General features: G+C 33.2%; 3 protein-coding genes across 3 annotated transcripts; 1 reads left to right on the top strand and 2 right to left on the bottom strand.

Moving 5' to 3' along the window:
- LOC18612262 (probable protein S-acyltransferase 19) lies at window positions 1,712–10,079 on the bottom strand. Its single transcript, XM_007048968.2, has 9 exons — window positions 9,535–10,079; window positions 7,979–8,092; window positions 7,243–7,641; window positions 5,770–5,838; window positions 5,565–5,636; window positions 5,339–5,467; window positions 5,164–5,244; window positions 4,733–4,933; window positions 1,712–3,259 (listed from the first exon to the last, which is right to left on the bottom strand). Exons 1-9 carry the CDS (start codon window positions 9,577–9,579, stop codon window positions 2,174–2,176), a joined length of 2,196 nt encoding a protein of 731 aa, XP_007049030.2. The 5' UTR covers window positions 9,580–10,079; the 3' UTR covers window positions 1,712–2,173.
- On the bottom strand, window positions 11,792–17,327 carry LOC18612263 (3-hydroxyisobutyryl-CoA hydrolase-like protein 5). Its single transcript, XM_018114305.1, has 16 exons — window positions 17,197–17,327; window positions 16,910–16,984; window positions 16,683–16,766; window positions 16,471–16,539; window positions 16,301–16,364; window positions 16,077–16,150; window positions 15,884–15,967; window positions 15,633–15,717; window positions 15,319–15,404; window positions 13,909–14,030; window positions 13,759–13,819; window positions 13,521–13,619; window positions 12,658–12,759; window positions 12,509–12,550; window positions 12,144–12,250; window positions 11,792–12,020 (listed from the first exon to the last, which is right to left on the bottom strand). Exons 1-16 carry the CDS (start codon window positions 17,209–17,211, stop codon window positions 11,981–11,983), a joined length of 1,209 nt encoding a protein of 402 aa, XP_017969794.1. The 5' UTR covers window positions 17,212–17,327; the 3' UTR covers window positions 11,792–11,980.
- LOC18612264 (protein FAR-RED IMPAIRED RESPONSE 1) lies at window positions 19,903–25,125 on the top strand. Its single transcript, XM_007048972.2, has 8 exons — window positions 19,903–20,143; window positions 20,619–22,856; window positions 22,972–23,028; window positions 23,341–23,409; window positions 23,511–23,579; window positions 23,883–23,951; window positions 24,047–24,094; window positions 24,181–25,125. The coding sequence occupies exons 2-8, from the start codon at window positions 20,697–20,699 to the stop codon at window positions 24,235–24,237; spliced, it is 2,529 nt and encodes an 842-aa protein (XP_007049034.2). The 5' UTR covers window positions 19,903–20,143; window positions 20,619–20,696; the 3' UTR covers window positions 24,238–25,125.

Consider the following 25,886-nt stretch of genomic DNA (forward strand, 5'->3'; position numbering starts at 1 on the left):
CCTCTGAGCTGAAGCTGATCAAGGCAATGGAATCTATGTCCACAAATTTTATTAGTAAATATGCAGAATAATGTAACATTTCTTTGAATCATCAACTCCATATAAAAGTTCTGGTGATTGCTTCTGGAAAAACTGTAAGACATCTAGTGAAAGAATTGTGATTCATATGTATGATGCCATAAGGATACTACCATGTTATTCAAATTCAAAAACTTTTTAATTTTAATATTTAATTTTAAAATATTCACCTATTTTCTACTTTTATTTTATTGTTTTTGTTATTTTACTTTATCTTACTTTTTATTTGAAATAAATAAAATCCTTTTAGTATTGAAATACAAATTCTTTCAAAGTTAACACTTATAACATTGTTGAGATTTCATTGTTGGAGAATTTTTTTTTTTTTGTTTAAAATTAAATAAGTATGACATAAACATATGAAAATAGTGACTCTATTCCTGATTTACCAATATTTTATATAATTATTGTTTCACGATTATAATAATTAGTTAAAAACAAATCTTTTTATAAAATTATTTGCGGTCATAATTACTTTTACTGTGCAAAATGTACTACTCGTAACAATTTTTAAAAAATTTCATTTAAAAGATTTATTTTTTAATAATTATGGATTTTAATTAATTAAAATTTATGATTAAAACCTACTCTATTCTATTCTATCCTATTTCTATGGTTTTTAAAAAATTGTGATTTACTTTTTTAGAAAGAAAAATTTAAAAAGTATATGAAAACAAAATAAACAAATAAAATAAAAAATTAGAAGAAAGAAAAATCAAAATAACTAAAAGAAACAAAACAATGCAGAAATAACTTACCTTATTAAACTTCATATGAAAACCCAAACACAGCCCAAGCTACAATTCGATCTTTACGGACCTTTCCTTGAAACTGAACCAAGATCTTCCAAAATCTAGAGAGCCGAAGAAACTCTTTTATTTGCACCCACACCGATTTCTCTCTGGACTTTCTTTGCTCCTGGATTGTGTGGGTTTTTTTGTTTTCCTGTGGTTGTGGATGTCTTGTGGTTACACCCAACGCGTTTGTCTTTATTTCAGATTCTTTTTCTTCGATTTTAGAGTTTGATTTAAATTGGTTTTCTGGAATTAGATTCAAACTGAAATTAAGATTTTTATTTTTCGTTCAATTTCCTCTTTTTTTAAATATTTTTTTTCTAATTTTTGGTCAATTTCGGACAAAATGCTTTAAAAAGAAAAAAAAAAATTCCTGTTATCAGTCTAGTTTGAGTGCCTTGATCTACTTTTGAGGTTCAAGCATGTTGAGATTAAGCAAAGATTTCAAAAGATGATCTTATTGGGTAAAAGCTAACAACCCAAATTGGATAATCTACCTGGCATAATAATGAGGGGTTACAAACAGTTGTTCACTGCCATACTCTTTTGCAACTTTCCAACAAACAATGCCGATCAAGAATTACTATTTATTTACATCGAAATAGTGAGTTTCAGATCAAAGCCTAAACCCTCCAATTATGCAGCAACACATCTGAAACTAAAGCATTTGAGTTCAATGACTATCATCTCAATCTAATCTAGGTTTTGATTCTTTTAACCAATAACAAGAATCAATTATTGGGACTTCCTTTCCTTTCCTGCACATGTAAAGGGCTGTCCAGAGGAAGGAGTGGTTGGGACAAACCAGATTTCAGTAATTAATCATATTGGGCGTAGCATACTCAGAATCAACTTGTATTACCCTAAATCAAGGTGCTCAATTTAGTATACAAATTATCAAATCCCGGTAAGCAACATAAACAAAAGGTAAATTGAAGTTTGACAAATAAATTATTGATAAGCCACCAATGAAGCTTGCTTCTAAAAGAGCTAAAAATGCAATTGCAATGTAGAACTAGCCCAGTTTAAACACACACACACACACACAGACTCACCTCTTGACATCACCTCACTTTACAAATTTCACCACAAGCCGAAGTGTCAAGTCATATAATTCATTTGAGAAGATACCTCTTGAACCATGCAAAGTAATCTAGTTTGCAATAGCCCAAAATTGCAAGGTTCCGATGCACAAGAAGCTCATCTGAGAGGTTTCATCAATTTCCATTACTCTTTCACCATTAATCTTGATGATTTGAGGAAAAGTTGTACAGAAACTTTGTTAGGAGTCAAAGTGAAAGCTACTTTAAACCAGAATGCGATGCAGAGTTGTGCTCGAAACCCCCAGGGACAAACACAGGAAGTTGGTTTGAGACCGAATCCCTTTTGAATCTAGACTCTCGAGGCAAGTTTAGAGCTACTCTTTCTTGAGCCTCCCTTGAACCCAAACCCTTATCATTTCTCAAACTATCTCTAACTGGAACACTCAAAAGTGGGCCACCAAAGAAAATAGAGTCTCCTGTATATAATAGCTTCTCTGCCTGTTGCACTGGAGCCTTTGCTGCCAAAGAAGACTCCTGTGGTGGGAAAACCACCCTTCTACCCTGCATACTAGTTTCTCCACTAGAATTTGGCAAGCCTATTTGCATGGATGATCTATTCCGAGCTTCTGTTGCTGAGACAGGGACTGATATGTACCTACCAGCTTCTTGATCCCAGACAACAGATGTCCTTTTGACATCTCGAAGAAGAGAAGCAGCAGGGGCTGAAAGCAACAATGGATCACTAATTCCACCCTTATGCATTATCTTTTCATCAGATCCTGATGACGCATGTGTGATGGGATTGTTGATAGCAGGAAAAGCTGCCTTAGACGTTATGGTATGATCAGGAATGCCAGGAACTGAGGTAGCTGTATTAAGACGACCCAAACCTTGAGTTTGTGGCAGAGGGCTAAGTGTGACTGACTCATGAATGTGGCTTGGACTGCTGAAGCTACTTACACTTTGGGTTCCTGTTTCATACTCATCACGGCTACCTTGACTTGGAGCAAAAGAGTTTCCAAATGGAGATAATCTATGGTCATTCTTTATCTCTTTATTTGCACCTGTATCTGTGCTAACGCTACTTCTAATGCTCATGTTGCCACTGGAACTAAGTTCAGGATCTGCTAAACGACGGTTGTCAACAGGCCGTAGAACAGAAGAAGATGCTCTTGCTCTGGCCGCTGCCCTCATGGCATCATTAGAATCCAACTTTGCAAGCTTCCACGCACTAATACGAACGGCCCTTTTGGGTCCCTTGTTCCCTCTTTCTGCAAAACCAGCTGCATCCGGATCAACAGTAGATGGGACCATTCCAGGCTCCAAATGAGGCACAACTTCGTCCTGATGCAGCCATATCCAACAGAAGTTTTAAGTCATCAGTCATATAACAAATATACAAATTGACATAGATGCAAAAGTTGACCCACTCCTGGAGTCAAACCAGAGACTCTGGAATAATCCACTTCCAAGAAGGTATGGTCAAATTAATGATCATAAAAAGGGATAGAAAAACTTGTCAAATGAATGAACAAATTTATGCAACTATTTAAGTGCTAAAGACCCTTTTGTCGTATGGAAGAATGATTAGAAACTAAGGTTGAGTTCATAGATATATTGAATGGCACAAAGCGAAATGAGCCTCATTTCAAAATTTGATTACATCTAAATACTATCGGAGATTAAATATGGAAGCGAACACTTGACACCCCTAAGGAGATTATAGTGGTTAAAAAAAAATCCAAAGGATGAAAAATCATCCTATACACCAATGATGGAGTTTTTAAATCCCCTAAGTGGGGATAGAGGGTTGACACATGTCTTATTATGGTATATCTATGATAATTCATTAATCAATTAATAATTAAATGGAGATATGGCAACCATCTAACCCCACTTGTCGTGTTTAAAAACTCCGCCACTGCCATGATGTGTAGAATAATAATCCGGATCAAGGTGTTTAAGGAACAAGGGAGGATATCCCAGCAAATGTTTCACTAGGGTTCCCAAACAATTTAAGGTTCACAAAAGCAAAAACTGTTGGATAAAATATTCATGAAAATAAATCCAGGGGAGTAGGAATGGGGGACAGGAGGAAGAAGTAAATCAATAAAAAAAAAGGAGTGAGGAAATATTAATTTTGAGCTTATCTAGGTCCAGTTAGTCCTAATTGTTCTTCTCTACATTTTATACCATAAAAAAAAAAAAAAAGAACCAAAAGTAAAGCAAGAAAGGCAAAAGCGTTTAGAAGTGATAGATATGCTGACAAAGAAGACACTTCAAGCTGGCCGCTATTCTCCATATGAAGCCAAGTCAGAATTTTCTTATGTGCTATGCTCCTTTCAGAAAGGGAGATCAAAACTTTATTGTGACAAAAAAAAAAAGTAAACCTCTATATAAGGTTGAAACAAATACTTAAAGAGTAGGACAGAGTATCTTGTAATTGAAGCATAAAGGAATTAATGTTTTATCTAAAAGAAAATCATAATCGAGCAGAGAGGAACTCTGGCATAGGAGATTTTTCTTTCTACTTCTAGGAAGCATCTTTAACAAAGTTCAACGTTAAAGGAATAGCCACCTCAGTAAATGAGAGACGGCTTCATTTGATAGTTCTTCCTTTCTACAATTTCATACACATTCTTATATGCTACTCTGCAAGGCCACACAACCTAGCCCTCAACTGATAAATACTCGAGGTCTAAAAACCTTCAAATTTCAGTAAAGGATCTATTTTTGATGCATATTATGTAATCTTAGATTGGATCACTTACGGTTTCATTCAAACAAAATGATAAAGCAAATATTAAATGACAGTACCTGATAATCTACAAAAACTCTAGGAGGGGTACACCATGCACCCTTGTACTGAAGGCCCAGAGAACTTCCACCACTCAAGCCAGTTGTAGCTGATCCAGTTGGAGAATACATCATATTTGGCAGTTCCTCATCCACTGATGCTCCAGCCGGTGCCTCACTCATTGCTCTCATTGCCACAACATACTCATAGGTTGTTATACCCTGATCCCACATAAAAGTTAAAAGGATTGCTACAGAAATTGCCTTATTATCTGCCCTATGAGTCTACTCTATTTACATTTTCCACTATATCCAGTTACCAAAATGTCGGAAATTTCAAAACTACTGGAACTCTAACTATAATTGCAAGTCTCTTCAAATTTTATTAACTTGTAACCAGAAAGTAAAGCACCAGAAAAATGACAACAATGCTAAATCTCTTGGCAACTAACCTTTCTGATCAGTATCATGTGGAAAAAGAAAAGTTCACCCAGTGGTACACAAGCGAGGATAGAAACTGCAGTACATACAGCCTACAAAAATTTTAAAATCCAACTTAAGTACTTCTGATAAAACAACAATGACAGTGTCAGACATCAGCTTCACAGCATATGGTACGGTATATACCACAACTGTTGCAAATGGGGCACGAGAAAAACCATTTCCAAGCCTATCAATAATCTCAGTCTCCATGCCTTTCTTGTTAACAAAGCAACGAACAAGAACAGCAATACCAACCCCAGCTTCCATAACAAGCTGAACCACAGATATATATATATAGAGAGAGAGAGAAGCATCATCAGAATTTGGCAAGTATGAATTTTAAATAACAAACACTTGACAAAGAACATACCCAAACAACACTGATGGCCATGAGAGAGATAAATGTCACATAATTTTTGTGTCCTACACAATTGTTTAGCCACTGCAGCCACGTATATGGAGATTAATTTCCATAAACAAATAACCAAATTATGTCAAAAGCCAAAAGAAGTTGAAAGATATTATTGGACAAATATGACTGAAAAGAAAACTCAAAGCAACATGAAAATATTTACCCGGCAGTGATGATCAAAACCATCTACACATTTATCACAACTTCTACAATGCTTACTAAACTTGCGCACCTGCACCACAAAAATCAGTCATAAGTGAGACAGAATGGCATGCTAAAATATTGCCAACCCATCAGATCCTGATCAGCAAAAATTTTTTGGATATAATATTCAAGCGATCCCTTTAACACTAGATCACATTAAAAACGTTTATCCCGGTTAAAAGAATTACTAGTATAACAGAAAACCAGTACGAGATTGTAATCAATGTAAAAGAACAAAAGTTGAGTCTCCAGAAAGACCAATATGTTCCCATATATTTTTTTGGTTTCATTTGTTGGGATGTTATTAATTTGGTTCAAGCTTTTAAATTTTCTGCAATCTACTTTACTTGTTGGTTGCCTTACAATTCATCTGGCAGTAGCATTGTGAGAGGAGAGCATAAGCAATCGCCTTATAGCCTCTGAAGTCACTGTGAAATTGTTGTGGTAGATAAGATTGGCGACTAAGCATGTGATCTGAAAATTCTGGGAGTAGTGGAGAAAACACATAGAGCATAGTGGTGCTGCTGGCTAGACCAAATACACATTATCTATCACGAATGCAACTAATTCAGCATGAACTGATGGGAAAGGATATTTTAATAAGGTTTAACAAAACTAGCAATTAACATGCTAATGAAACGTGGTTTTTTTTTTCACCTTATTTGAACATAACAACATAGATCCTGACTCAAGAAAGTTACCAAGCTGAGAAATTTTGATGTGGGAGAAAATATTAGAATTTCAAAAATAAAATTCTTAAGAGGTTTATTTCTTTTTAATTTAAGTTATAACTTGTACAGCTACAATTAATGATATTTGAGAGCTAGAATTAAATGCTATCAAGGTTTTACAGCTTTATCTTGTAGTAAACAGGGATTGAGATACCCTCTATTACCTTTTAATACAGCCATCATCACCATTCATATGTGTAGGATCCAACCATAAATTATGGACCACAATGTGAATGGTGATTCAAGGTGTATTGCAAAGAATGGAGTGCTGCCAAACCTAGAAAATGGAGGATACAAAAAATGTTTTGAAAAAATCTTATCTTGTTAACTACCATAGGTTTAGAAATTAACCTTTCAAGTTCTTTCGAGGATAAGACTTTCACAATCTTGACACCAAAATGAATTTTTCTTTTTTCTTTGTTTCCCTTGAATTGATGTAGGCTTAGCACACATCAAATTGTGCCACCTAAGATGTCACAACTATTAATTTCATCTGTGCCAGCTTTCGAGCTTTCATTAGATTTAAAACTTGCCCTACTCCACAATTGCATTAAGAACAAGAGAAAAGCAAGTTTCCAAATTTATTGGGAGGGAAAAGAATGTTAAGGACACCATGGAAAGTTAAAATTAGTAAAAATGATGGCAAATTAGCGCTGATCTAATATAATAAAAAGGGTAAGTCAAAATGGGATCTAAAGTACCTCAGCATTACACAAGGTGCAGAACAAAGCATCTTCACTGCCTTGCTCAGCAGCCCCATCCTGTTTGCGGCAATCTTCATGAACAAATAAGGCACAAAAAATTCCTCCAATACAACAATATTTCCAGGTTGCAGACTGTGCTGGAACATCTACTGTTGCAGCATCCCCCACTGAACCTTTCTTACTTGAGTTTGGTGCTGCTATGGAACTTCTGGAAACTGTTGATGGGGATGAATGCATCCCACTACCAAATTCATCAAATTTTCTGGGTAAATCCTTCACTGATAACCCATGCTTTATATCAAGTTTGTTTGTTCCACCGCTGAATTTTGACATGATGCCAGGATCAGCAGGGTTAATTGCAGTACACCGGACATAGAGAATAAAAACAAGGAGTGCCTGCATTGCCATCACAAGAATAATGGAGATGACATCAGATTCAAAGATTATGTTTGTAAACTGCTTCATGCAGAATGAAAACTGAAATCAATTTCTTTTTCACCAAAAATATTTGCAGACAGGGCAAGCACCATATAGTCTTCATTGCAGAGAATAACTTACATCTTAAAATAGATAAAAAAAAACATTGGTGCAATGCATCCTCCATTGTGATATAGTAGCAGGCCCTTAAAAATGTTCTAAATGTGCAATCCATTTAGATCTTTCATGCAAAAATGTGAGGCAATAAATGATTTCTTGTAGACCTAATGTAAAGTAAACAAACAAATTCACGTACCACCAGTGAGTAAGTTGCAACCAGAGCATATTCCCAGATGCGCCCTCCAAGGAAAGGAGCAAAGAAAGCATAAAACGCAACCACTAACAAGCAGAACACAGTAATAGCAACAACCTATCAAAACAAGAAATTAAGATCAACTTCCAAAAAATTTGATGATTCATAAGTACTCAAAAATAGAGATCACTAAATTCAACTAAAGGATAAGACATTGAACAGATAGCCCATTTGAAAAGCAGAAAATTGAGAATTAACATGTCAATATGATAGGTGCCATTAACATGGGACTGCAAAGCACTAATTATCTCACAACTAACATCGATAGCACTGAAGAAAAATTTTCAAATATTTTACTGTTTCCAGCTTCTATAGGTGGAAATTTTATTTGACCTATTCTCTTAAAAGGAGGGAAAAAGAAAGAAAATCTTTGAAATCTGGGCTTGAGCCTTCAGCTAGAGTTGTTAATCAGACACATATTTGACAAACCAAATGAATGAATTCTGCCTAGAAGCATGTTAGTCATCAAGTATCTTACTGGTCAGACCTGTGGATTAGGACCAGACGCATAGTTGGCTACCCCAAGGATGTTATACACTCACGAAGGCCCCCTCCAACAGTCACCAACTTTAAAACTGAGAAACATGTCTACCTCTCAACCTCTTGAATAATGACCCTTGGTTTACCTTACATGTGCATGGTTCATCTTCTTCTTTCACTACCCTTTGGGTAGTTGGATAACGCTATTAAAGTGTGTCCAAATCAGAGCCTTCTTCAAGGAACATATGGAGACAGGGCTATTTACAAGTTCAAAAGAAGCTGGCAGAAAGCAGGACTAGTTGAAGAACCTCATATCATCGTTCTAGATTTGACTTAAAGAACATGTTCACAGTAAGCCAGTGTAGGAAGGCAGGGAAACTTTCTGAAGAACCTCACAGAGATCAACTCTTTATAAAGGAGATAGCCCACCAATCATGCTCTGGGTGTTGGATAGAGCTTTCTCTCCTTCTCCCCCCTTTTCTTAAGCATGATTTTCAAATGCAAGACAACAAGCAATTCTAATGAACAAGTGAGAATTGTGGAATCCAGCATGTTTCCATGTGAATATTTAACGAGAGTAATTTTAGTTTTCCCTCATCCATACAGTTACGAAAGTGACCATTACTAAAATCCGGTGCTACCTTACCGAATTACCTGAAGCCAGAATTAATTCATAAAAATCAAACCCCCGAAGCATCAATCCTTGAGTTAAAAACTACACAGAGTTAAGACAGAAAAATACCAGAAAACACACAATGAGCCATGCCAACCCAACAAGTTGAAGAAGGGCAGTGCTATTTCAACAAACTAAAACACGAGGTACAAAATAAATAAATAAATATTTTTAGCAATAAATGTTGCCACTAAATTGGAGGAAAAATTTAAGTTGGGGGCAATTCACATAAAATCAAGCAGTAAACACCTAAGAACAAAAATAAAAACAGATAGAAAATTATGGATAAAATAAAACTTTGAAGCATTTGTGGGATAACTTGCATAAGCCAAAAAGGTTTCATTACCTGAAAGGTGTGAGCAGGTAGTTGCCATCCATGTTTCCTCACCATAGCTACCCCTCAAAAGATTCAGACCCCTCCCACCCTACACTGAGAACCCAAAACCCTAACCAAAAAGAAAGAGACCCTAGAGAGAGACTCTCATTAAAGTAAGGAAAAAAAACAGTTTTGGGAGAGACGGAAAGAGAAAGAGAGCGACCTCACCTCTTAGCAACGAAGTAAAAAATTAAGAACCCAAAAAAGAAAAGAATGGGAAAATTTAAAAGAAAAACAATGGGAGATAATGTTAGTAATTTGGTAGCAAGAAGCCATAGGTAGCATTTAGTATAAAAATAGGAAATGGGAAGCAATAAAGCTAAGGAAGGAAACAAAAATACAGAAAGAAGGAACAGCCCAGCTCGAAAGGGAAGGCAGAGTGAAGAAAAGGAAGAGAGAATGTGAAAACTGTTGGACAAAAACAAAGAATAAAAACAGAAATTGACAAAAGAGAAAATCGTTGACGGAGATGTGAATACTGCGCCTGTGCTGTGCGCGTGAGGTGAGTTGAGGCGCTGTGTTGCGTCCACCTATAATAATATCTTCCAACGAATATCCAAAAAGCTTATATACTATTTTCCTTTTTCAAATAGAAATGAAAAAGAAGAAACATTTTTTTCATTTTATTTCTTGATCCAAATAAATTATTATTATTATTATTATTTAAATAAAAAATAATATAAAACTTAGGAAATACTAAAATTGAAAAGGTTGTACATTTAGGATGTGATGTAATGTAATGTAATCCTATAAGCTTTTACTATCAACACTTGCCGTATATAAATTTCAAACGGATATGATAGTGTTGCAAAAGAAAAAGAAGGTGAGCACGTGGTGTATTAGGTGTGTTGGGGAGGAAATTATAAAGAAAAAGGAATAAATTTTGTTTAATTTAATGTTGGGTGTGGTTATGGTGGATCCCACCATTTATTCTTCCCTTTTTTTTTGGGAGTGGGGAGGGGGGTCTACTAACTTTAGTCGTTGCTCCTCTCATTATATAATATAAGGTCCTTCATGGCACCTTCTCTAACAAAGTTTTAATCCCATTATTATTATTATTAATCATTGAATTAAATGTCTTTATCCATATTTGCTCGTAACTTTATTGATAAATATGTATTAGTTGGGTGAATGTTATTTTTTTTTTTGTTATTTGAGTCATTATATTACTATGTAAAGACTATTTGATTTGTCTACAAGGAAGCTATTTCGTCTTTTAAAAGAGAAAGAAAGAACGAAAAGGTAGAAAGGGTGAGGCCTATCCGCAAAGAAAATGGGGACACAAGGCAGCAAAGGGAGAGGGAGCATCTGCTTAGCTAGCTCTACTTAATACACATTTTGGATTGCTTAAAATTTAGCTCTCTCCCTTTGGTTATGTTTGCTTAATATTTTTACTTTTTACAAAGAATGTAAATAAATAAATATAACAACTAAACAGTTGTCGTGTGTGCTATGTCACATATCAAAACTTAATTTCAAGTTCATGCAACATTAAACTTTGAAAATAGAATTTATATAAACCCAAAACTCATAGACTTACGTTTTCAATTCAAAAGACATGCTTGATAGGTAAAAAAAAACCCATATTTATATACTCAAGATTTACCTATTTCTTACCGATGTAAGATCCGTGACAAGTTGTATTTGAATTTTTATTTTTTATTTATTTTAAAATAATAAATTTGTATAAAAATATATATTTTTAAAGTACGACATTGATGGCCTATAAATAAAAATAATTATAATCGAAAAACAATTATGTAAAAGACAATTAATATTTTAATTACATATAATTGAATTTTATAATATTAATTTAATTCATCACTATTAGAATATACTATCCAATTACAAAATTAATTAGTTCTTCATTGGATTCACCACAAAAAGGGGGCCATTCTCAAGTATTTTGTTCTATAATAAGTACACATATCTTCTCATTTAAAGAGAAATTCAAATCTCTTTTCTCCAAATAAAAAATAAAGAGCATATAAGTTAATGGATACACCAATCCTTGGCAATATCACCAATGCTTCACTTTTACCAAACTCTTTATATTAGTTAAAAGCCAAGAATGAATCACTAAAATTCAAGGCATGATCCTTACTCTTTGTCCCAATTTTGTTATGATTTTGCCAGCTATGTGCCTTTGTCCCAACTCCTATCATTATACAAACATATAATAAGAGTCTAAATTCACATTATCACTTAACATATTCACATGCACATGCAGTATAAGTTAATAACCTTTTATTTAAAGAGGGAAGATTCATCAGTTAAACACGTAATCAACCAGGAGATGGATAATACACGCTACTATTATAAAGTGATAAAATTTCTTGCATGGAGAATTTTCTGGAAAAAGGCAGCTCCTGACCATAAATCTTTATGGTGCTTCATCCATCATTCTGTCATCCTTTCAATTTGCATATGCCGAGTTCTCATATTTTCCATCCCACCTATAATTTGGTTTGGATAATAGAACAGAAGATAAAAAGAAACAAAAGATCAGCCACTTTAGTTCTCCTGATACTATTATTAATATGACATTAGAGGACTGAAGGCCCCAAAGTCACACCTACCTGCACTGTTCCGGTTCTGGAATTTTGAGCTCCAAATCCTCTTGGAACGGCTGAAATACTAGGTCTACCTTCTCATCACCCACTTGATCAAGAACTGGTGGGTCCCACTGCAATTGTTTGACACAGAAGTGAAGAAAATGACTTAATCAATGCAAAAAACTCCCCAAAATTTTTACCTACTGTATCAGGTTTGAAAACTTCATGCAGTGATAAAAATTGATTTACAAAACTCTTCCCAACTTCAAAATTTTAACAAGCAACCAATAAAGCTCGCAAGCTATTACACCAAGCATCTTGCAGGCTGACATAAGTGGACAAACACATGCAAAGTTACATACAAGGATGCATTGGTCAAAAAAGAGTACCTTCGGAGCATTATCCTTGTCAATGGTGAGAGCTCTGATACCCTTTTCATCAATAAAGAAGAAAATCCAGTCAGAAGTTAGAAGGAACCTCAAAATTTGGGTTTTGTCTGTTAAAAGTTTTCATAAGTGGTTAAACTCAAAACAATTACCTCATAGACATCTGCAGATATTGAAGTCCGTAAAATATTCATTGTTAGTCGAAATTCTTTCTTCAGACATTCAGGGAGCATTTGCTTCCTCCCTTCGCGAATCTGGAAATATTAACCCAACAATTAATTGTGAGATTGGCATAAAGATCCAGTAATTACCTAATTCTTGAGGCAAAAATAAGTAACTATTTTTTTTTTGTTAAGTTGATACCCATTCCATAGTTATGCTAAGCAAGAGGCACAGGTTAAGCGATATGTCTTATCATGTGAGTTGCTATTTGCTAGTTGCTACTCGATGCATATGGGAAAAACTAAGGAAAGTTGAAAAAAAAGGGAAAGACTCTTCCTACAGCATTGTAACCTGTAGATTTAATAAAAGAGTTGTGTAAGGTACCTTCTTTCTAACATAAATATTGCAACATATTGGTTAAATGTCACCTAGTCAAGCTAAAAAACCAGGCTTCAAAAAATTCTAGAAGGATTGTATTTAGAGTTCTACCACTTGAAAAAGACAACATAAAATAGTCTTGTGTATAGACATCAGAACAATTTTGATGAAGTAAACCACTGATGTCATTTTCAAAATTAAGAAAATAGACAACGCATCAATTTAAATATAAAAGGTAGATGCTTTTATTTGAAGTCAAGATTAGACACCATATTGTTAGTAGAAAAAGTGAAAAACATAATGTCAGTCTCAAAGCATAGAATGAATTTATTTTGAGCTCCTGACACTAGAAGCACAAGCGTCAATCCTTTGCAAAAGTTTAATTTAAATCTCTATCACTGCTTATAAATATAGGCCCAAGTCCTGCAAACCTGTGAAAGATAAGAATGAATGGTGCAATGAAAACAACCATTACCGATCTCAATGTTATTTTCAATCCTGTTGGTGATGATCTTTTCAACCCTTTTAGTAAAGGACCAATCCATCCATTTCCCTCTTTGCTAGCCTCAGCTTCCTGTCAGAGTACATTTACACCAAGTTTTTTCTGTTAATTAAATAGGAGGGGCTATAGAATATTACAAGGTATTTATACAATTTAAACTATAATATTTTTTTTTCTTAATGAGGGATTAAAGGAAGAAAGAAGAACTTACAAATGATTTTATAATGTCTGCAACAGTACCCTTTGAGAAACACTCATCAATTATTGGCTTCCTGAAAAGTAATTAAACTATCAGGTTTCACTGATACCGAGGTCTCTAGTCCTATCCTAATTCATATTCTAGATGACACATATTTATTACTTGTTTAAAACACTGTCTTCATCAAGCTGCATGTTCAAAGAAAATTCCTCAATGGTAGATTTTACGGCTTTCTCGTCACCAGAGTTCAAGCTAATCAGACGCTTCTCTAGCTCAGGTAGTTTCTGATTACAAGAGATAACAAGATGTTATTGTTCGACATTTACTCAAATGTAAGAAAAAATATATAAACAAATTGATGATTCAAAAGCATCAAATTGCATCATTACACTTAGAACTTAGAAAACCTCAGTAATTTCAGACCATAGACATACAATAGTAGAAGATGAAAAACTAAATTATAAGTCAAATCTTTCATGGACTGAAATAAATGAGGTGTTAAAGGTATAATAGAGAGAGAAAATGAAGTTCACCAAGGAAACATAGTGTTAGAAAATGAATTTGTTATTAGATTATTGTTCTTTTCATATATCCTCAATAGTCAAGCTATACAAATTTCAGCATGCTTGGCTGATTTCATATTCTGATTAAAATTACATCAGACCAAAGGTGGGATCAGCCTCCCTAGCCTCTTCCTATAAACTAAAATATGTATGATACTTCTGGCAATTGGAAGAAAATGGATGTTTTTTCTTTTGTTTGAAGTGAACCCTCCACATTCAATCGTCCTAATAGTAATACTACTTTACAAAACTTGTTCGAAAAGTGAATGTCATGCTAATAAAACAAATAAAACCGGATAGAAAGAGAAATGGTAGGTTAATCATCAAAGCAAAGCTAGTGCCAGCAGAAGGACCAAAAGAAAAAGGATCAAAATATGATGATAACGGATGGCATGTGATCCATCGGAGAAGATTCGATGGTGAAATCAAATTCCTTGAAACAAGCTTGAGTTCAGATTTGATTGGGTTGTTAATTTGACAGGAGTAGAAACACTTCATACCTAATTGTTTCCATGCACAACCAATCTCATAGCTATTGCATAAACATAGTGATAAACAAAATAGTCCAGTATCTATTTCCCTGAAACAGTCTGAGCAAGAATAGTTTTACACATAGTGAATTGCATATTTTTCCTAATTCTGTCCTCCCTGAATCACTGAAGCAGTAAGAAACAATTGTTGACTCATAGAAAGCACCCCATTCCAGTGTACAATTAAGATCATCTATTTGATTAAGGTACTGGCATGTCTACATAGCTCTAGTAAACAATTTTTCTATTATACATCACATCTCAGCTAAATAGACATGGATTCAGTGAACAGAAAAATATGTTCACACTAATTAGAACATGAGGAACCTTACTGCTATTTTTATAATGGTAGAACCAACAACCATATTTAAAATACCACATGCTCACATTAATATCGAAAAAGTGAATGTCTTATACACTTGTTCCAAAACATGTTTACAGAGAAAAAGGCATTATAACCAAATGTTATTTACACTCACCTCAAGAGGGACAAAATGGGTTGCTAGTCCAGCTGCAACCAATTCCTTACCATTTAGCCTAGCACCTGTTAAGGCTAAGAATTCCCCTGCATGAAGGACAAAATAATCTTGATTGAATACCAAAAGAAACAACAACAAACTTCTTATTTTCCATAAACAATATATTCAAGATTCCTCCATGAGGAAATCAGGAACTGTAATTCTACAACATGTCAAACACTTCTCTTTTTCAGAAGAAGAAGAAACATCAAAGTTCAAACACATTATTCTTTCGCATCTATATATGTCCATATCTTTTTGCTAAGTGTGCTTACCCAAATGCCCAGGGAGATGGGAAAGCACGTATGAGAAACCACAGTCCACATGAAAACCAATACTTGCTTCTGGTGTTGCAAAGACCTTAAATACAAATTTTCGGAAAGCAAACCAGAAAAAAGATTCAGCATGTCAATGCAGTAACAGTTATCAAGGCCTTTATAAACTACTGCTATTAGAAGAATTAAAAAGAAAAGTCGAATGCATTGATTTATGCATGAAAATATCTGGACAGTGACTAGATACCCACAGTTTTTTCTGTTACAACTGAGAACTTCATTGGGACCATCAATGATGCACCTCCTCCCATCGAAATTCCTTGAACAAGAGCAACCTGTGAAAACACATAAACAGTAGACTGTTACATTTCACAGTGATACAGATCTCACATTCATTAAATTCCTTGCGCAATAGTGTGAGAATACAGTCTGAAAAAAGAAAACCTGGGTTTTTTTGTAGGTATGAATATGATAGCAAAGCCAATACATTCGATAGACCACTTCAAGGCAAGAATCCTCTGTCAGAAAAATAATTCATTCCAAGTCAAAGATCATATTGCTTTCCATGCATCTAATCATGGTGATATTTTGGTGTTGTGGCGGAAGTAATAGAATTTAAAACATAATAGAATATAAACAAAAGTCCAATATCAGGATAGAACATTTACTTGATTTCCTGCCATCATAAAACATTTTTAAATCTCCACCAGCAGAAAAAGCACGCCCAGCTCCCTGAATAAAAAGAAAAATAGTAAGTTGTAAAGAATCTAAGCAATCAAGAGACACATTGACTGACAAATCCAGAATTAGGAAAATCTTCAGGAACATCAGAAATAACCTTGATTAGTATAAGAGCTGCTTGCTCATCTTTCTCCCATTTTTCTAAGTATTCTGCTAGCAATGAAACCTGATTGCAGTAAAAGAAAAACGATTTTTCGAAGATATGACTTCAAGAACTGAACTTAAGTAATACGGCAATGTAGCTTGAAATTACACAACAAACCACTTTGTTTTCTTCTAATTTCATTTTGATAATACTACATCACATACCACTTTGGATGAGATGATATTCAAATGTCGAGGCCTGTTCAAAGTGATCAATCGTACATGGTCTAGTTCTTCTCCGATAACAAACTAAGTAACAAAAATTATTTCTCGGTTAGTAAATTAGAGGCATTCTCTTAAACAAGTATGGAAAACATAGGGATTCGTTTTAAAATCTTAAAAAAAAAAACAAGGAAATACTCGTAAAATTAAATCATGAAAGGGGTGATTACCGGTTCATCAGGGACAACAACTTCCTTTGCCATTGGAATTGTTGGAAAACTGATTATTCCACTCGAAACTGCAAACTTTGTATGGAGCAAGTTGATCAAGAAAAGGTGAGAAAAGAGCAAAACGGAGAGCGAAACTTACGGAAGAGCAAAGAATAAGAGAAGTGAAGTGAAGGAGGTGGGAATGGAAGGGTGAAGGTGTTTGTGTATATGTATACGAGGATCGATCAGAGAAGCAAAAAGGCTAAAGAGTGGTTGGTAATGTGTAGCTAATTGATTGAAGGAACTACCTCTACTTCTTTCATGGTATCTGTTTCAGCTTTCCTTCATCTCACCTACCGCACTGGTTAGTTGAGGGCTGTGCCTGTGGGTCTGACCCTCGCGCGTACCCACCCGGCTTCCACCATTTTCTCAAAACTAAGTTCTGAATAGCTTTAAGAAAATGTTTAAATATTGTCTTTTATTTATAAAAAAAAATTGTAATTAATTTTTTTTTAACTTACTGAGAATAGTAGAGCTGTTCGGAGATCAGTCTAGTTTGGAATATTATTATATTAATTAAATATTTTTAATTTTAATTTAAAATATTGAAAATATTAATATTTTAATATTTATAATAAATATAATTTTAAAAAAGCGAATCTAATGAAAGCTCATGAGTTCATTATTAATTATCAGTATGAAACATTTTTCTTATATTATTACTCTTTTTCTTCTTTTTTTTTATCTTTAATATTAATATAAATTACGAGAAATGTTAAAAGTTTTTATTATCTAATTAATCATATCATAAGAATAAATATTCCCAAATTTGTTAGTCCTATTTCTACACTTTTATACCATTCATAGTCCAACTATCTTTCTCTTTTCTTATCTAAAATATATTGACTCACACTTACCAAAGCCTTTTATGGATGACACTTGTCTGTTGAGTGGGTTGTGAGCTTAATTAATAATATATGGCATCCGGATCTTACGGTTAAGGACTTCATAATATTTTAAATAAATTAAAAGATATTTTAGTTCTTTTATCTTTTTGTATCCGTATTTGAGGTGATTGTAGACTTTAATGTCATTATTAAAATGTCTAAGGTATTACAATTATGTTATGTCTTTAAGCATGGTTTTTTTTTTTTACATTTACAATTTAAATTATTTTTATGACGACCACCATGGCTTGTATATATAAAATTGATAAATTTACATAAAAAGATAAATAATTTAATTAATAACAAATATAAGAAGTGATTTATATTTTTTAATTAATTTTTCTTTTACATGTAGTTTAAAAAAAACTATCTACTTTCCTTATCACATAAATTTTTGTAAAGAAATTTAAATATTTGAATTTTCTAAACTATTTAAAATATATTGATTCTTACTTACAAAAGCCCTTTATGGATGACACTTGTCCACCTCTATTGAGTGGGTTGTGGACTTAATTAATATATTGAATCCAGATTTTATGGTTATAGACTTCTCAAAATTTTAAATAAATTAAAAAATATTTTGATCTTTTTTTATTTTTTTCTATCAATATTTTAGGTGGTTATACGTTTAAATGTCATTATTAAAATGTCCAAGGTAGGAGTTAGAAGTGCTTGTATTAAGAATATATTAAGAGCCTGTTTGGTCAGACTTTTTTTTAATTTAAAAGTTATTACAAAATTTTTATGAAAAATAATAACTTTTAAAATTAAGCTGGAATTTTTTGATAAAATTTTTTTATAAGTTTTTTTATAAGTTATAATTTTTGTTAAAATTATCATAAAAGATATTTTTTTAGAAGGTAATATTGTAATTATTTTTAACAGATAATGATATTTTTGAAATAAAAATTAAAATTCTCTTGTATTTTTAAAAGAAGATAAGAAAAAGCTCCTCATAGGAGCTTTTCTTGAAGCTATTTTTTTAAAAATTTTATTTAAAAAAACTATTTTTTTAAGAGTTTCTCAAAATTTATGTTTGATCTGATTTTTATTTTTAAGAGATAGATAAACTGAAAAAAAATCAGACCAAACAAACACTAAGTATGAAATCAATGTTAGAATTATGTAATCATCGTTTTTGTAGTTTGAAATTTCAACTCATTTAATTTGGAGCGTGACAAGAAAAGGAATGTAGATTAGGGCTTATCTAAGGAGCAAGCAAAGTTTTTAAAACCTTCGCTAAAATGGTTTTTTAAAAGGATGAGAGAGGGATGAAGACAAAATAAATTAGAAGAATTTGGAGTTAAAAGTTTGTTTGATAGTGAGAAAGTAGGAGAAATTTTGAGTTCTATTTCGGTTTCATATTATCAAATTTCAAAGATTGAGATTAAAAGAATAATCAAGGTGATTTTTTTTTTGTGATTTGTGAAGAAAAAAAATAGTTAATTTTCTTTGTTAACTTTTTAATTTAAAAAATAATAAGAAAAAAAATAAAAAGTCAAATAATATAAAAAAATAAAAAAAGTAGTTAGCTAGAATTGTTTTGAATGAACTATTTTTTGAATTATTTTGAATAAATATGATATTTTTATAAAACTTTTAAAAAATATATTTTTTGCCTATATAATGTTGTTCAAAAAATTGATCCAACTTATTCTAAATATTTTGTACAAATCAAAATCAACTCTATTTTTTTGGACAACATATTTTTTACTACTAGATATAGAATAACCTTTTTTATATTTTGTGACAAGTTATCTTTATATATATATATATATATANTTTTATTATTTTGTGACAAGTTATCTTATATATATATATATATATATAAAATGGTAATTAACACAATGAAACTTTCTTAAAAAAAATTAGTAAGATAAAGTAAAGATGCATATATGATATATTTAATTTGTTACTACGATATATAATAATAGTATTCAAAAATTTTAACATTAAATGTTAATAAAATTTTACAAAATACATATTGGTCAAATATTTAAGAAATAAATGATATTATCACAATTTTTAGCACGGGTATTTTCTAGTTTTATATTTTATTTTAAACCCGAATTTTCAAAGTTTCCAAATTCAAAATCCCTAAAAACTCCCCCAACTCTGCCCTGGCTCATTTCCCTCTGCGCTCTCTTCTGACTTCATTCATACCTCTGCCAACTGTCCTCCGTCAGCCATCAATTCTTTCTACGATTTATTTTATTTTGGTGTTCGCAAACTACAGTGTAATCTTAAACGGGTCATATAGCCTTGATCTTTCAGCACCTTGCCTCCCCGTCCTTCGACGTCCCTTCTGGTATACGGCTTTCTTTTTGTTTCTTTTCAATTTTTTTGTAAAATGTATTTACTTTTTTTTTTTCTGAATTGTAAGCATTTTAAGTATGGGTATGCAATTCATCAGCATTTCATGTTGCCACGTCTGAATTTATGACAAATTTGCACTTCAATCAATTTATTGTTAGGGACATGGGTCATTTTGCATGACCATTGCTGAGTGTTTTGCGATTATTTTTTTTATCTTTTGAATGCTTTTTTTGGTTAGAAAGGTTTATATTTGACGAGCTTGCTGACTTGCTTTTGATAAATTTGTTCTTTTTTTCTTTCCTTTTGCCAAGCACTAATAAAATTTAAGCATGCTAATCGAACCAAATTAACCTAAATACGTCGTGATAGGGTCAAAATTGAGGGTAATTTAGTTACCGGCAAATAATTGAACTGAGCTACATGCTATACCATTTGTAAAAGTTATCCTTTTTTTGGGTGCTTACTAGGTACACCGTAGATGATCTGTTGGAAAGGTGGATTTTTCCCGCTCATGGAAATAGAGAGGAAGCTACCATTTGGTGATCATGATAAAGGTTCGGGAAAACCAAAATGCAATTAGTAATATGGTGGATTGTAGAGACGCTGTACCTTGTAATGATGGAGTGAATGAAAATATGGTTGATATTGTGGATGAAGCGGCACATGGTCGAGATGGTGCGATAGTTGATTCCTCTAAAAGGGCTGTTATTGGATTTGAAGGGGATACAGATTTTGAGCCACGTAATGGCATTGAATTTGAGTCACACGAGGCAGCATATGCCTTTTATCAGGAATATGCCAAGTCAATGGGATTTACTACGTCCATTAAAAACAGTAGGCGTTCCAAGAAATCAAAAGAATTTATTGATGCTAAATTTGCATGTTCCAGATATGGAGTCACACCAGAATCAGATGTTGGTAGCAGTAGAAGGTCAAGTGTGAAAAAGACAGACTGCAAAGCCAGCATGCATGTGAAAAGAAGGCCGGATGGGAAGTGGATTATTCATGAATTTGTCAAAGAGCATAATCATGAGCTTTTACCAGCCCTTGCTTACCATTTTCGAATCTATAGGAATGTAAAATTGGCTGAAAAGAATAATATTGACATTCTGAATGCTGTTAGTGAACGGACAAGAAAGATGTATGTTGAGATGTCCAGACAGTCTGGTGGATATCAAAATGTAAGCTTGCTTCAGAATGACATAAAAAATCAGTTTGATAAAGGTAGGCACTTGGTTGTGGATGAGGGAGATGCCCAAATTATGCTTGAATATTTTAAGCGTATCAAGAAGGAGAACCCAGACTTCTTCTACGCAATCGATTTAAATGAGGAGCAACGCTTGAGAAATTTGTTCTGGGTTGATGCTAAAAGTAGGAAGGACTATGCAAGTTTCAGTGATGTGGTCTCTTTTGATACCACTTATGTGAAATTCAATGAGAAATTACCATTTGCACCATTTGTTGGAGTTAACCATCACTTTCAATCTATGTTACTCGGCTGTGCATTGCTTGCAGATGAGACTAAGCCCACATTAGTTTGGCTAATGAAGACATGGCTTAGAGCAATGGGTGGACAAGCTCCCAAAGTTATAATTACTGACCAAGACAAAGCATTGAAGGCTGCAGTTGAAGAGGTCTTCCCAACTGCACGCCATTGCTTTGCTCTTTGGCATATATTAGAAAAGATCCCCAAATCTCTTGCACATGTGATTGGACAACATGAAAACTTTTTGCCTAAATTCAATAAGTGCATTTTCAAGTCTTGGACCGATGAAGGGTTTGATATGCGGTGGTGGAAAATGATAACTCGGTTTGAACTCCAAGATGATGAGTGGGTTCAATCATTGTATGAAGACCGCAAAAGATGGGTGCCTACTTTCATGGATGATGTGTTTCTTGCTGGAATGTCTACAAGTCAGCGTTCTGAAAGTATGAACTCCTTCTTTGATAAATACATCCATAAGAAAATTACCTTGAAAGAGTTTGTGAAACAGTATGGGGCAATTCTGCAAAATAGATATGAAGAGGAAGCTGTAGCTGATTTTGATACCTGGCAGAAACAGCCAGCACTAAAATCTCCTTCACCTTGGGAAAAACAAATGTCAATTGTTTATACTCATGCAATATTCAAAAAGTTCCAAGTTGAGGTCTTGGGTGTAGTTGGCTGCCATCCCAAAAGGGAAAATGAAGATGAAGGAACTATAACATTTAGAGTTCAAGACTGTGAAAAGGATGAAAATTTTTTAGTAATATGGAATGAAGAAAAGTCAGAGGTTTCTTGTAGCTGTCATATGTTTGAATACAGAGGTTTCCTTTGTCGACATGCAATGATTGTTCTCCAAATGTGTGGTCGCACAAGCATCCCTCCCTGTTATATATTGAAGAGGTGGACTAAGGATGCTAAGAGTGGGCAATCAACAGCTGAAGGAACAGACCGAGTGCAGACAAGGGTGCAACGTTATAATGAGTTGTGCAAACAAGCAATTGAATTGAGTGAGGAAGGATCATTGTCTGAGGAGAGCCATAACATTGCTTTTCGTGCACTAGTAGAAGCTTTGAAAAATTGTGTCAACGTTAACAACTCTTGTATCAGTGCTGTGGAATCTGTTGGCCATGCTCATGGTCTTCGTGAAACAGTGGAAGAAAATCAGGGGAGTCTTGCTTCAAAATCAAGTAAGAAAAAGAATACAAACAAGAAACGAAAGGTTAGTTCTGAAACTGGAAAGTTGATTGATGTGTCTATGTTCTAATGATGTTACTCTTCCTACTTACTTCAAGCTAAACATGCAATCATTCAAGAAAGAGACTTTTATGTTGCAGGGGCAATCAGAGCCAGCTCTCATGTTTGTTGATGCCCAAGACAGCTTACAGCAAATGGTTTGTCCTAGCTTAATTATAGTTGTGATTTACTGTCAATATTCTATAACATGGTTAGACTCTGGGGATGATGATATTAACATTATTTTATTGCATGTTGTTGGCTGCATCAGGTACTTATCTTTTTTTTTTTTTATCTTTTGTTGACAAAAAATAGTGCTATAACTTACCGACAGTGCTTTTAAGTGGTAGTTGTAATGGTTTAACTATTGAAAATTTTATTTAAAAGAAAATATTGAAAATGATTCTGCATCTACCTCTTCTTGCAGTTTGACGTGGGTTATCAAGTTAATTTGGCTTTTATTTGTGTAGGAGAACCTGAGCTCAGATGGAATAAGTCTTAATGGTTATTATGGTGCCCAACAGAACGTGCAAGGACTGGTATATTTACTAATTTGAATATATTTTTATAAGCTGAAGTATGGAGATTTATAAAACTATGTGATTTTTAGCACTGATATTTTAAACTGGGGTAATTGCAGGTACAGTTAAATTTGATGGAGCCACCTCATGATGGTTATTATGTTAATCAGCAGAGCATGCAGGGTCTGGTAAGTTATACAAAGAAAGGTGACAAAAGTTGACCCAACCAAATAACCTCCCGAACCCGAACAAAATCCAATAACTTAATTGATTTGAGAAGTTAAAACCCTGAACTCGGTCTATCTGAATCCCAACAACCTGTCTCAGCTGTCAAAATTTCTGATCCAAGATGACTCAAATTGCTAGAGAAAAGCAATGATTTAACTTGATTGACCCAAAATGAAGCACTGAACCTGAACTGTCAATCATCATGTCTACTTATAAGCAGTTACAGTTGTTTTATTGTTTTGATTGCATTTTTGTACTTGCAGGGACAGTTGAATTCTATAGCACCCAGCCATGACAGTTTTTTTGGCACTCAACAAAGCATGCATGGGCTGGTATGAAATTTTGTAATGTCATTTTCTGGTTGATAACTTTAGTTATATGAAAATGATTATGATAACAAATTTTTCTTGTGCTTTCTTTCATGTAGGGACAATTGGATTATCGACCTCCAGCCAGTTTCAGTTATGCTTTGCAGGTTAGTTTGGAAAACATAAGTTAGATAATATTTTTGAATTGGCATTTCTTAATGCATGTGTGTTTGATTATTCGCCCACATTGCAGGATGAGCCCCAATTGAGATCAACACAATTGCATGGTGGTGTTTCAAGACATCCATGATGAACAGACACAACTATGGTACTTGGAACTGCCTCTTGGAGACATTTAAAAGTAGAGTTCGGGACTGTATATGTTAAAAGGAAAAATGAATTCAAGAAATGGAATATCGCTCTGTTATTCACTTCAACTGATTTCATTGATATCCAAATTCCAGCAAAGGAGAAGTCATCCCTCAGTTTTCTATGGCATGTTCTGAGCTGAAATTTACACAACTTTTGTCTTTGGTGATTATGATATGCCCCTGCCAAAATTTTTGGAAAACGAAGCACGACTTGCATTTTTATGCATTGCTTTTAACGCATTGAGAATATGACTTGAGGGCAGTTGGAGCAGGCTAGATACTTTTCCTTAACTTCTTCCATTGACACAGAAGGAACTTCTAAGGTAGTTGCACAAATGGGAAAACCAGATTCGCATGCTACTTTTAGATTTTAACTTCTCACCTCATATATAGTGGAATTACTAACCTCTTACTGAGGCCTGATGCTTATAAAGACTGTTATGATGTTTGATGATGTAAATGTTGTATAGATTTGTTTGACCCTGCGCCTGTTCTGTTTTCCTTCTCTTTCTCTGAGGACCCCAGTAGCATGTTGTAATCTGAGATCCATATGTTTTGTGGAAGGGAACTCTGAATCTAGCATATTATGGAAATGTCAGCTCCTATTGTATGAGATGTTTCAGGGGTAAACTAAAAGCTCCTAGTGTTGTCAGAGTTGACAACAAGATGTTATCACGTTCATGGAGCTTCTGTAAGGAATAGAAGTTCTTGGGTGGGGGCTTGCATGAAAATTTTCTGCATGATGATTATCAGGGTAATCTGGGGTGCTTGTTTATTTTCTAGAAGAGATGTGTTGTTTTAGCTATGAAATCACAATCTTAATTACTAGTGGTTGAGTTTATTATCAAGTTGATATTTGTTTGGCTTAAATAGTAAAAAGAGCTTTTTAATCATTTTTACAACTAAGGTAGCGTTTGATATGAGAGAAGTGAGAGTATATTTTATGTAATGTGTTCAATTAAATTACATTGCAGCACTCGAATATTTGGTTTATTGGTTTATGTATGATTTTTACTTAAAAAGTAGGATTCGAATCTTTTTTTTCTTAATTAAAAAAAAATTATATTGTAATATTTGTTTTGTAACAGATTATTGTAATGTAAAATTATAATGCAATCACATTATAGTTAAGGGATGCAATGTAAGATTGCAATGCAATCATATTGCAGTAAAGAGAGATGTAATGTGATTACAGTCTAAAATCAATGTAATCACATTGCATTGTCAAAGATATTTTTACTTTTTAATTTTATTATTTTGTTAAAAATATTTTATAATATTATAATTAAAATAAAAAATATTAAAATAAAATATATAATATAAAAATTAAAAATTAAAATAAAATATAAAAATTATAGTAAAGAAATAAAATAAAAATATATAAGATTATAACAAGGCATGAAAATAAAATATAAGTAAGAGATGATATTATATAAAAATTAATATATTTTAATAAATAAAAATAATTTAAAAATTTAACATCATATTTTAAACAAAATACTTACAAATTAAATCTTGTAATATTATTTTTATATTTTAATTATTATTTTATTTATATATCAAACACTGTAATATTACAATCATATTA

The sequence above is a fragment of the Theobroma cacao genome, chromosome 1, assembly GCF_000208745.1.
Source record: "Theobroma cacao cultivar B97-61/B2 chromosome 1, Criollo_cocoa_genome_V2, whole genome shotgun sequence".
Lineage (NCBI taxonomy): Eukaryota > Viridiplantae > Streptophyta > Magnoliopsida > Malvales > Malvaceae > Theobroma > Theobroma cacao.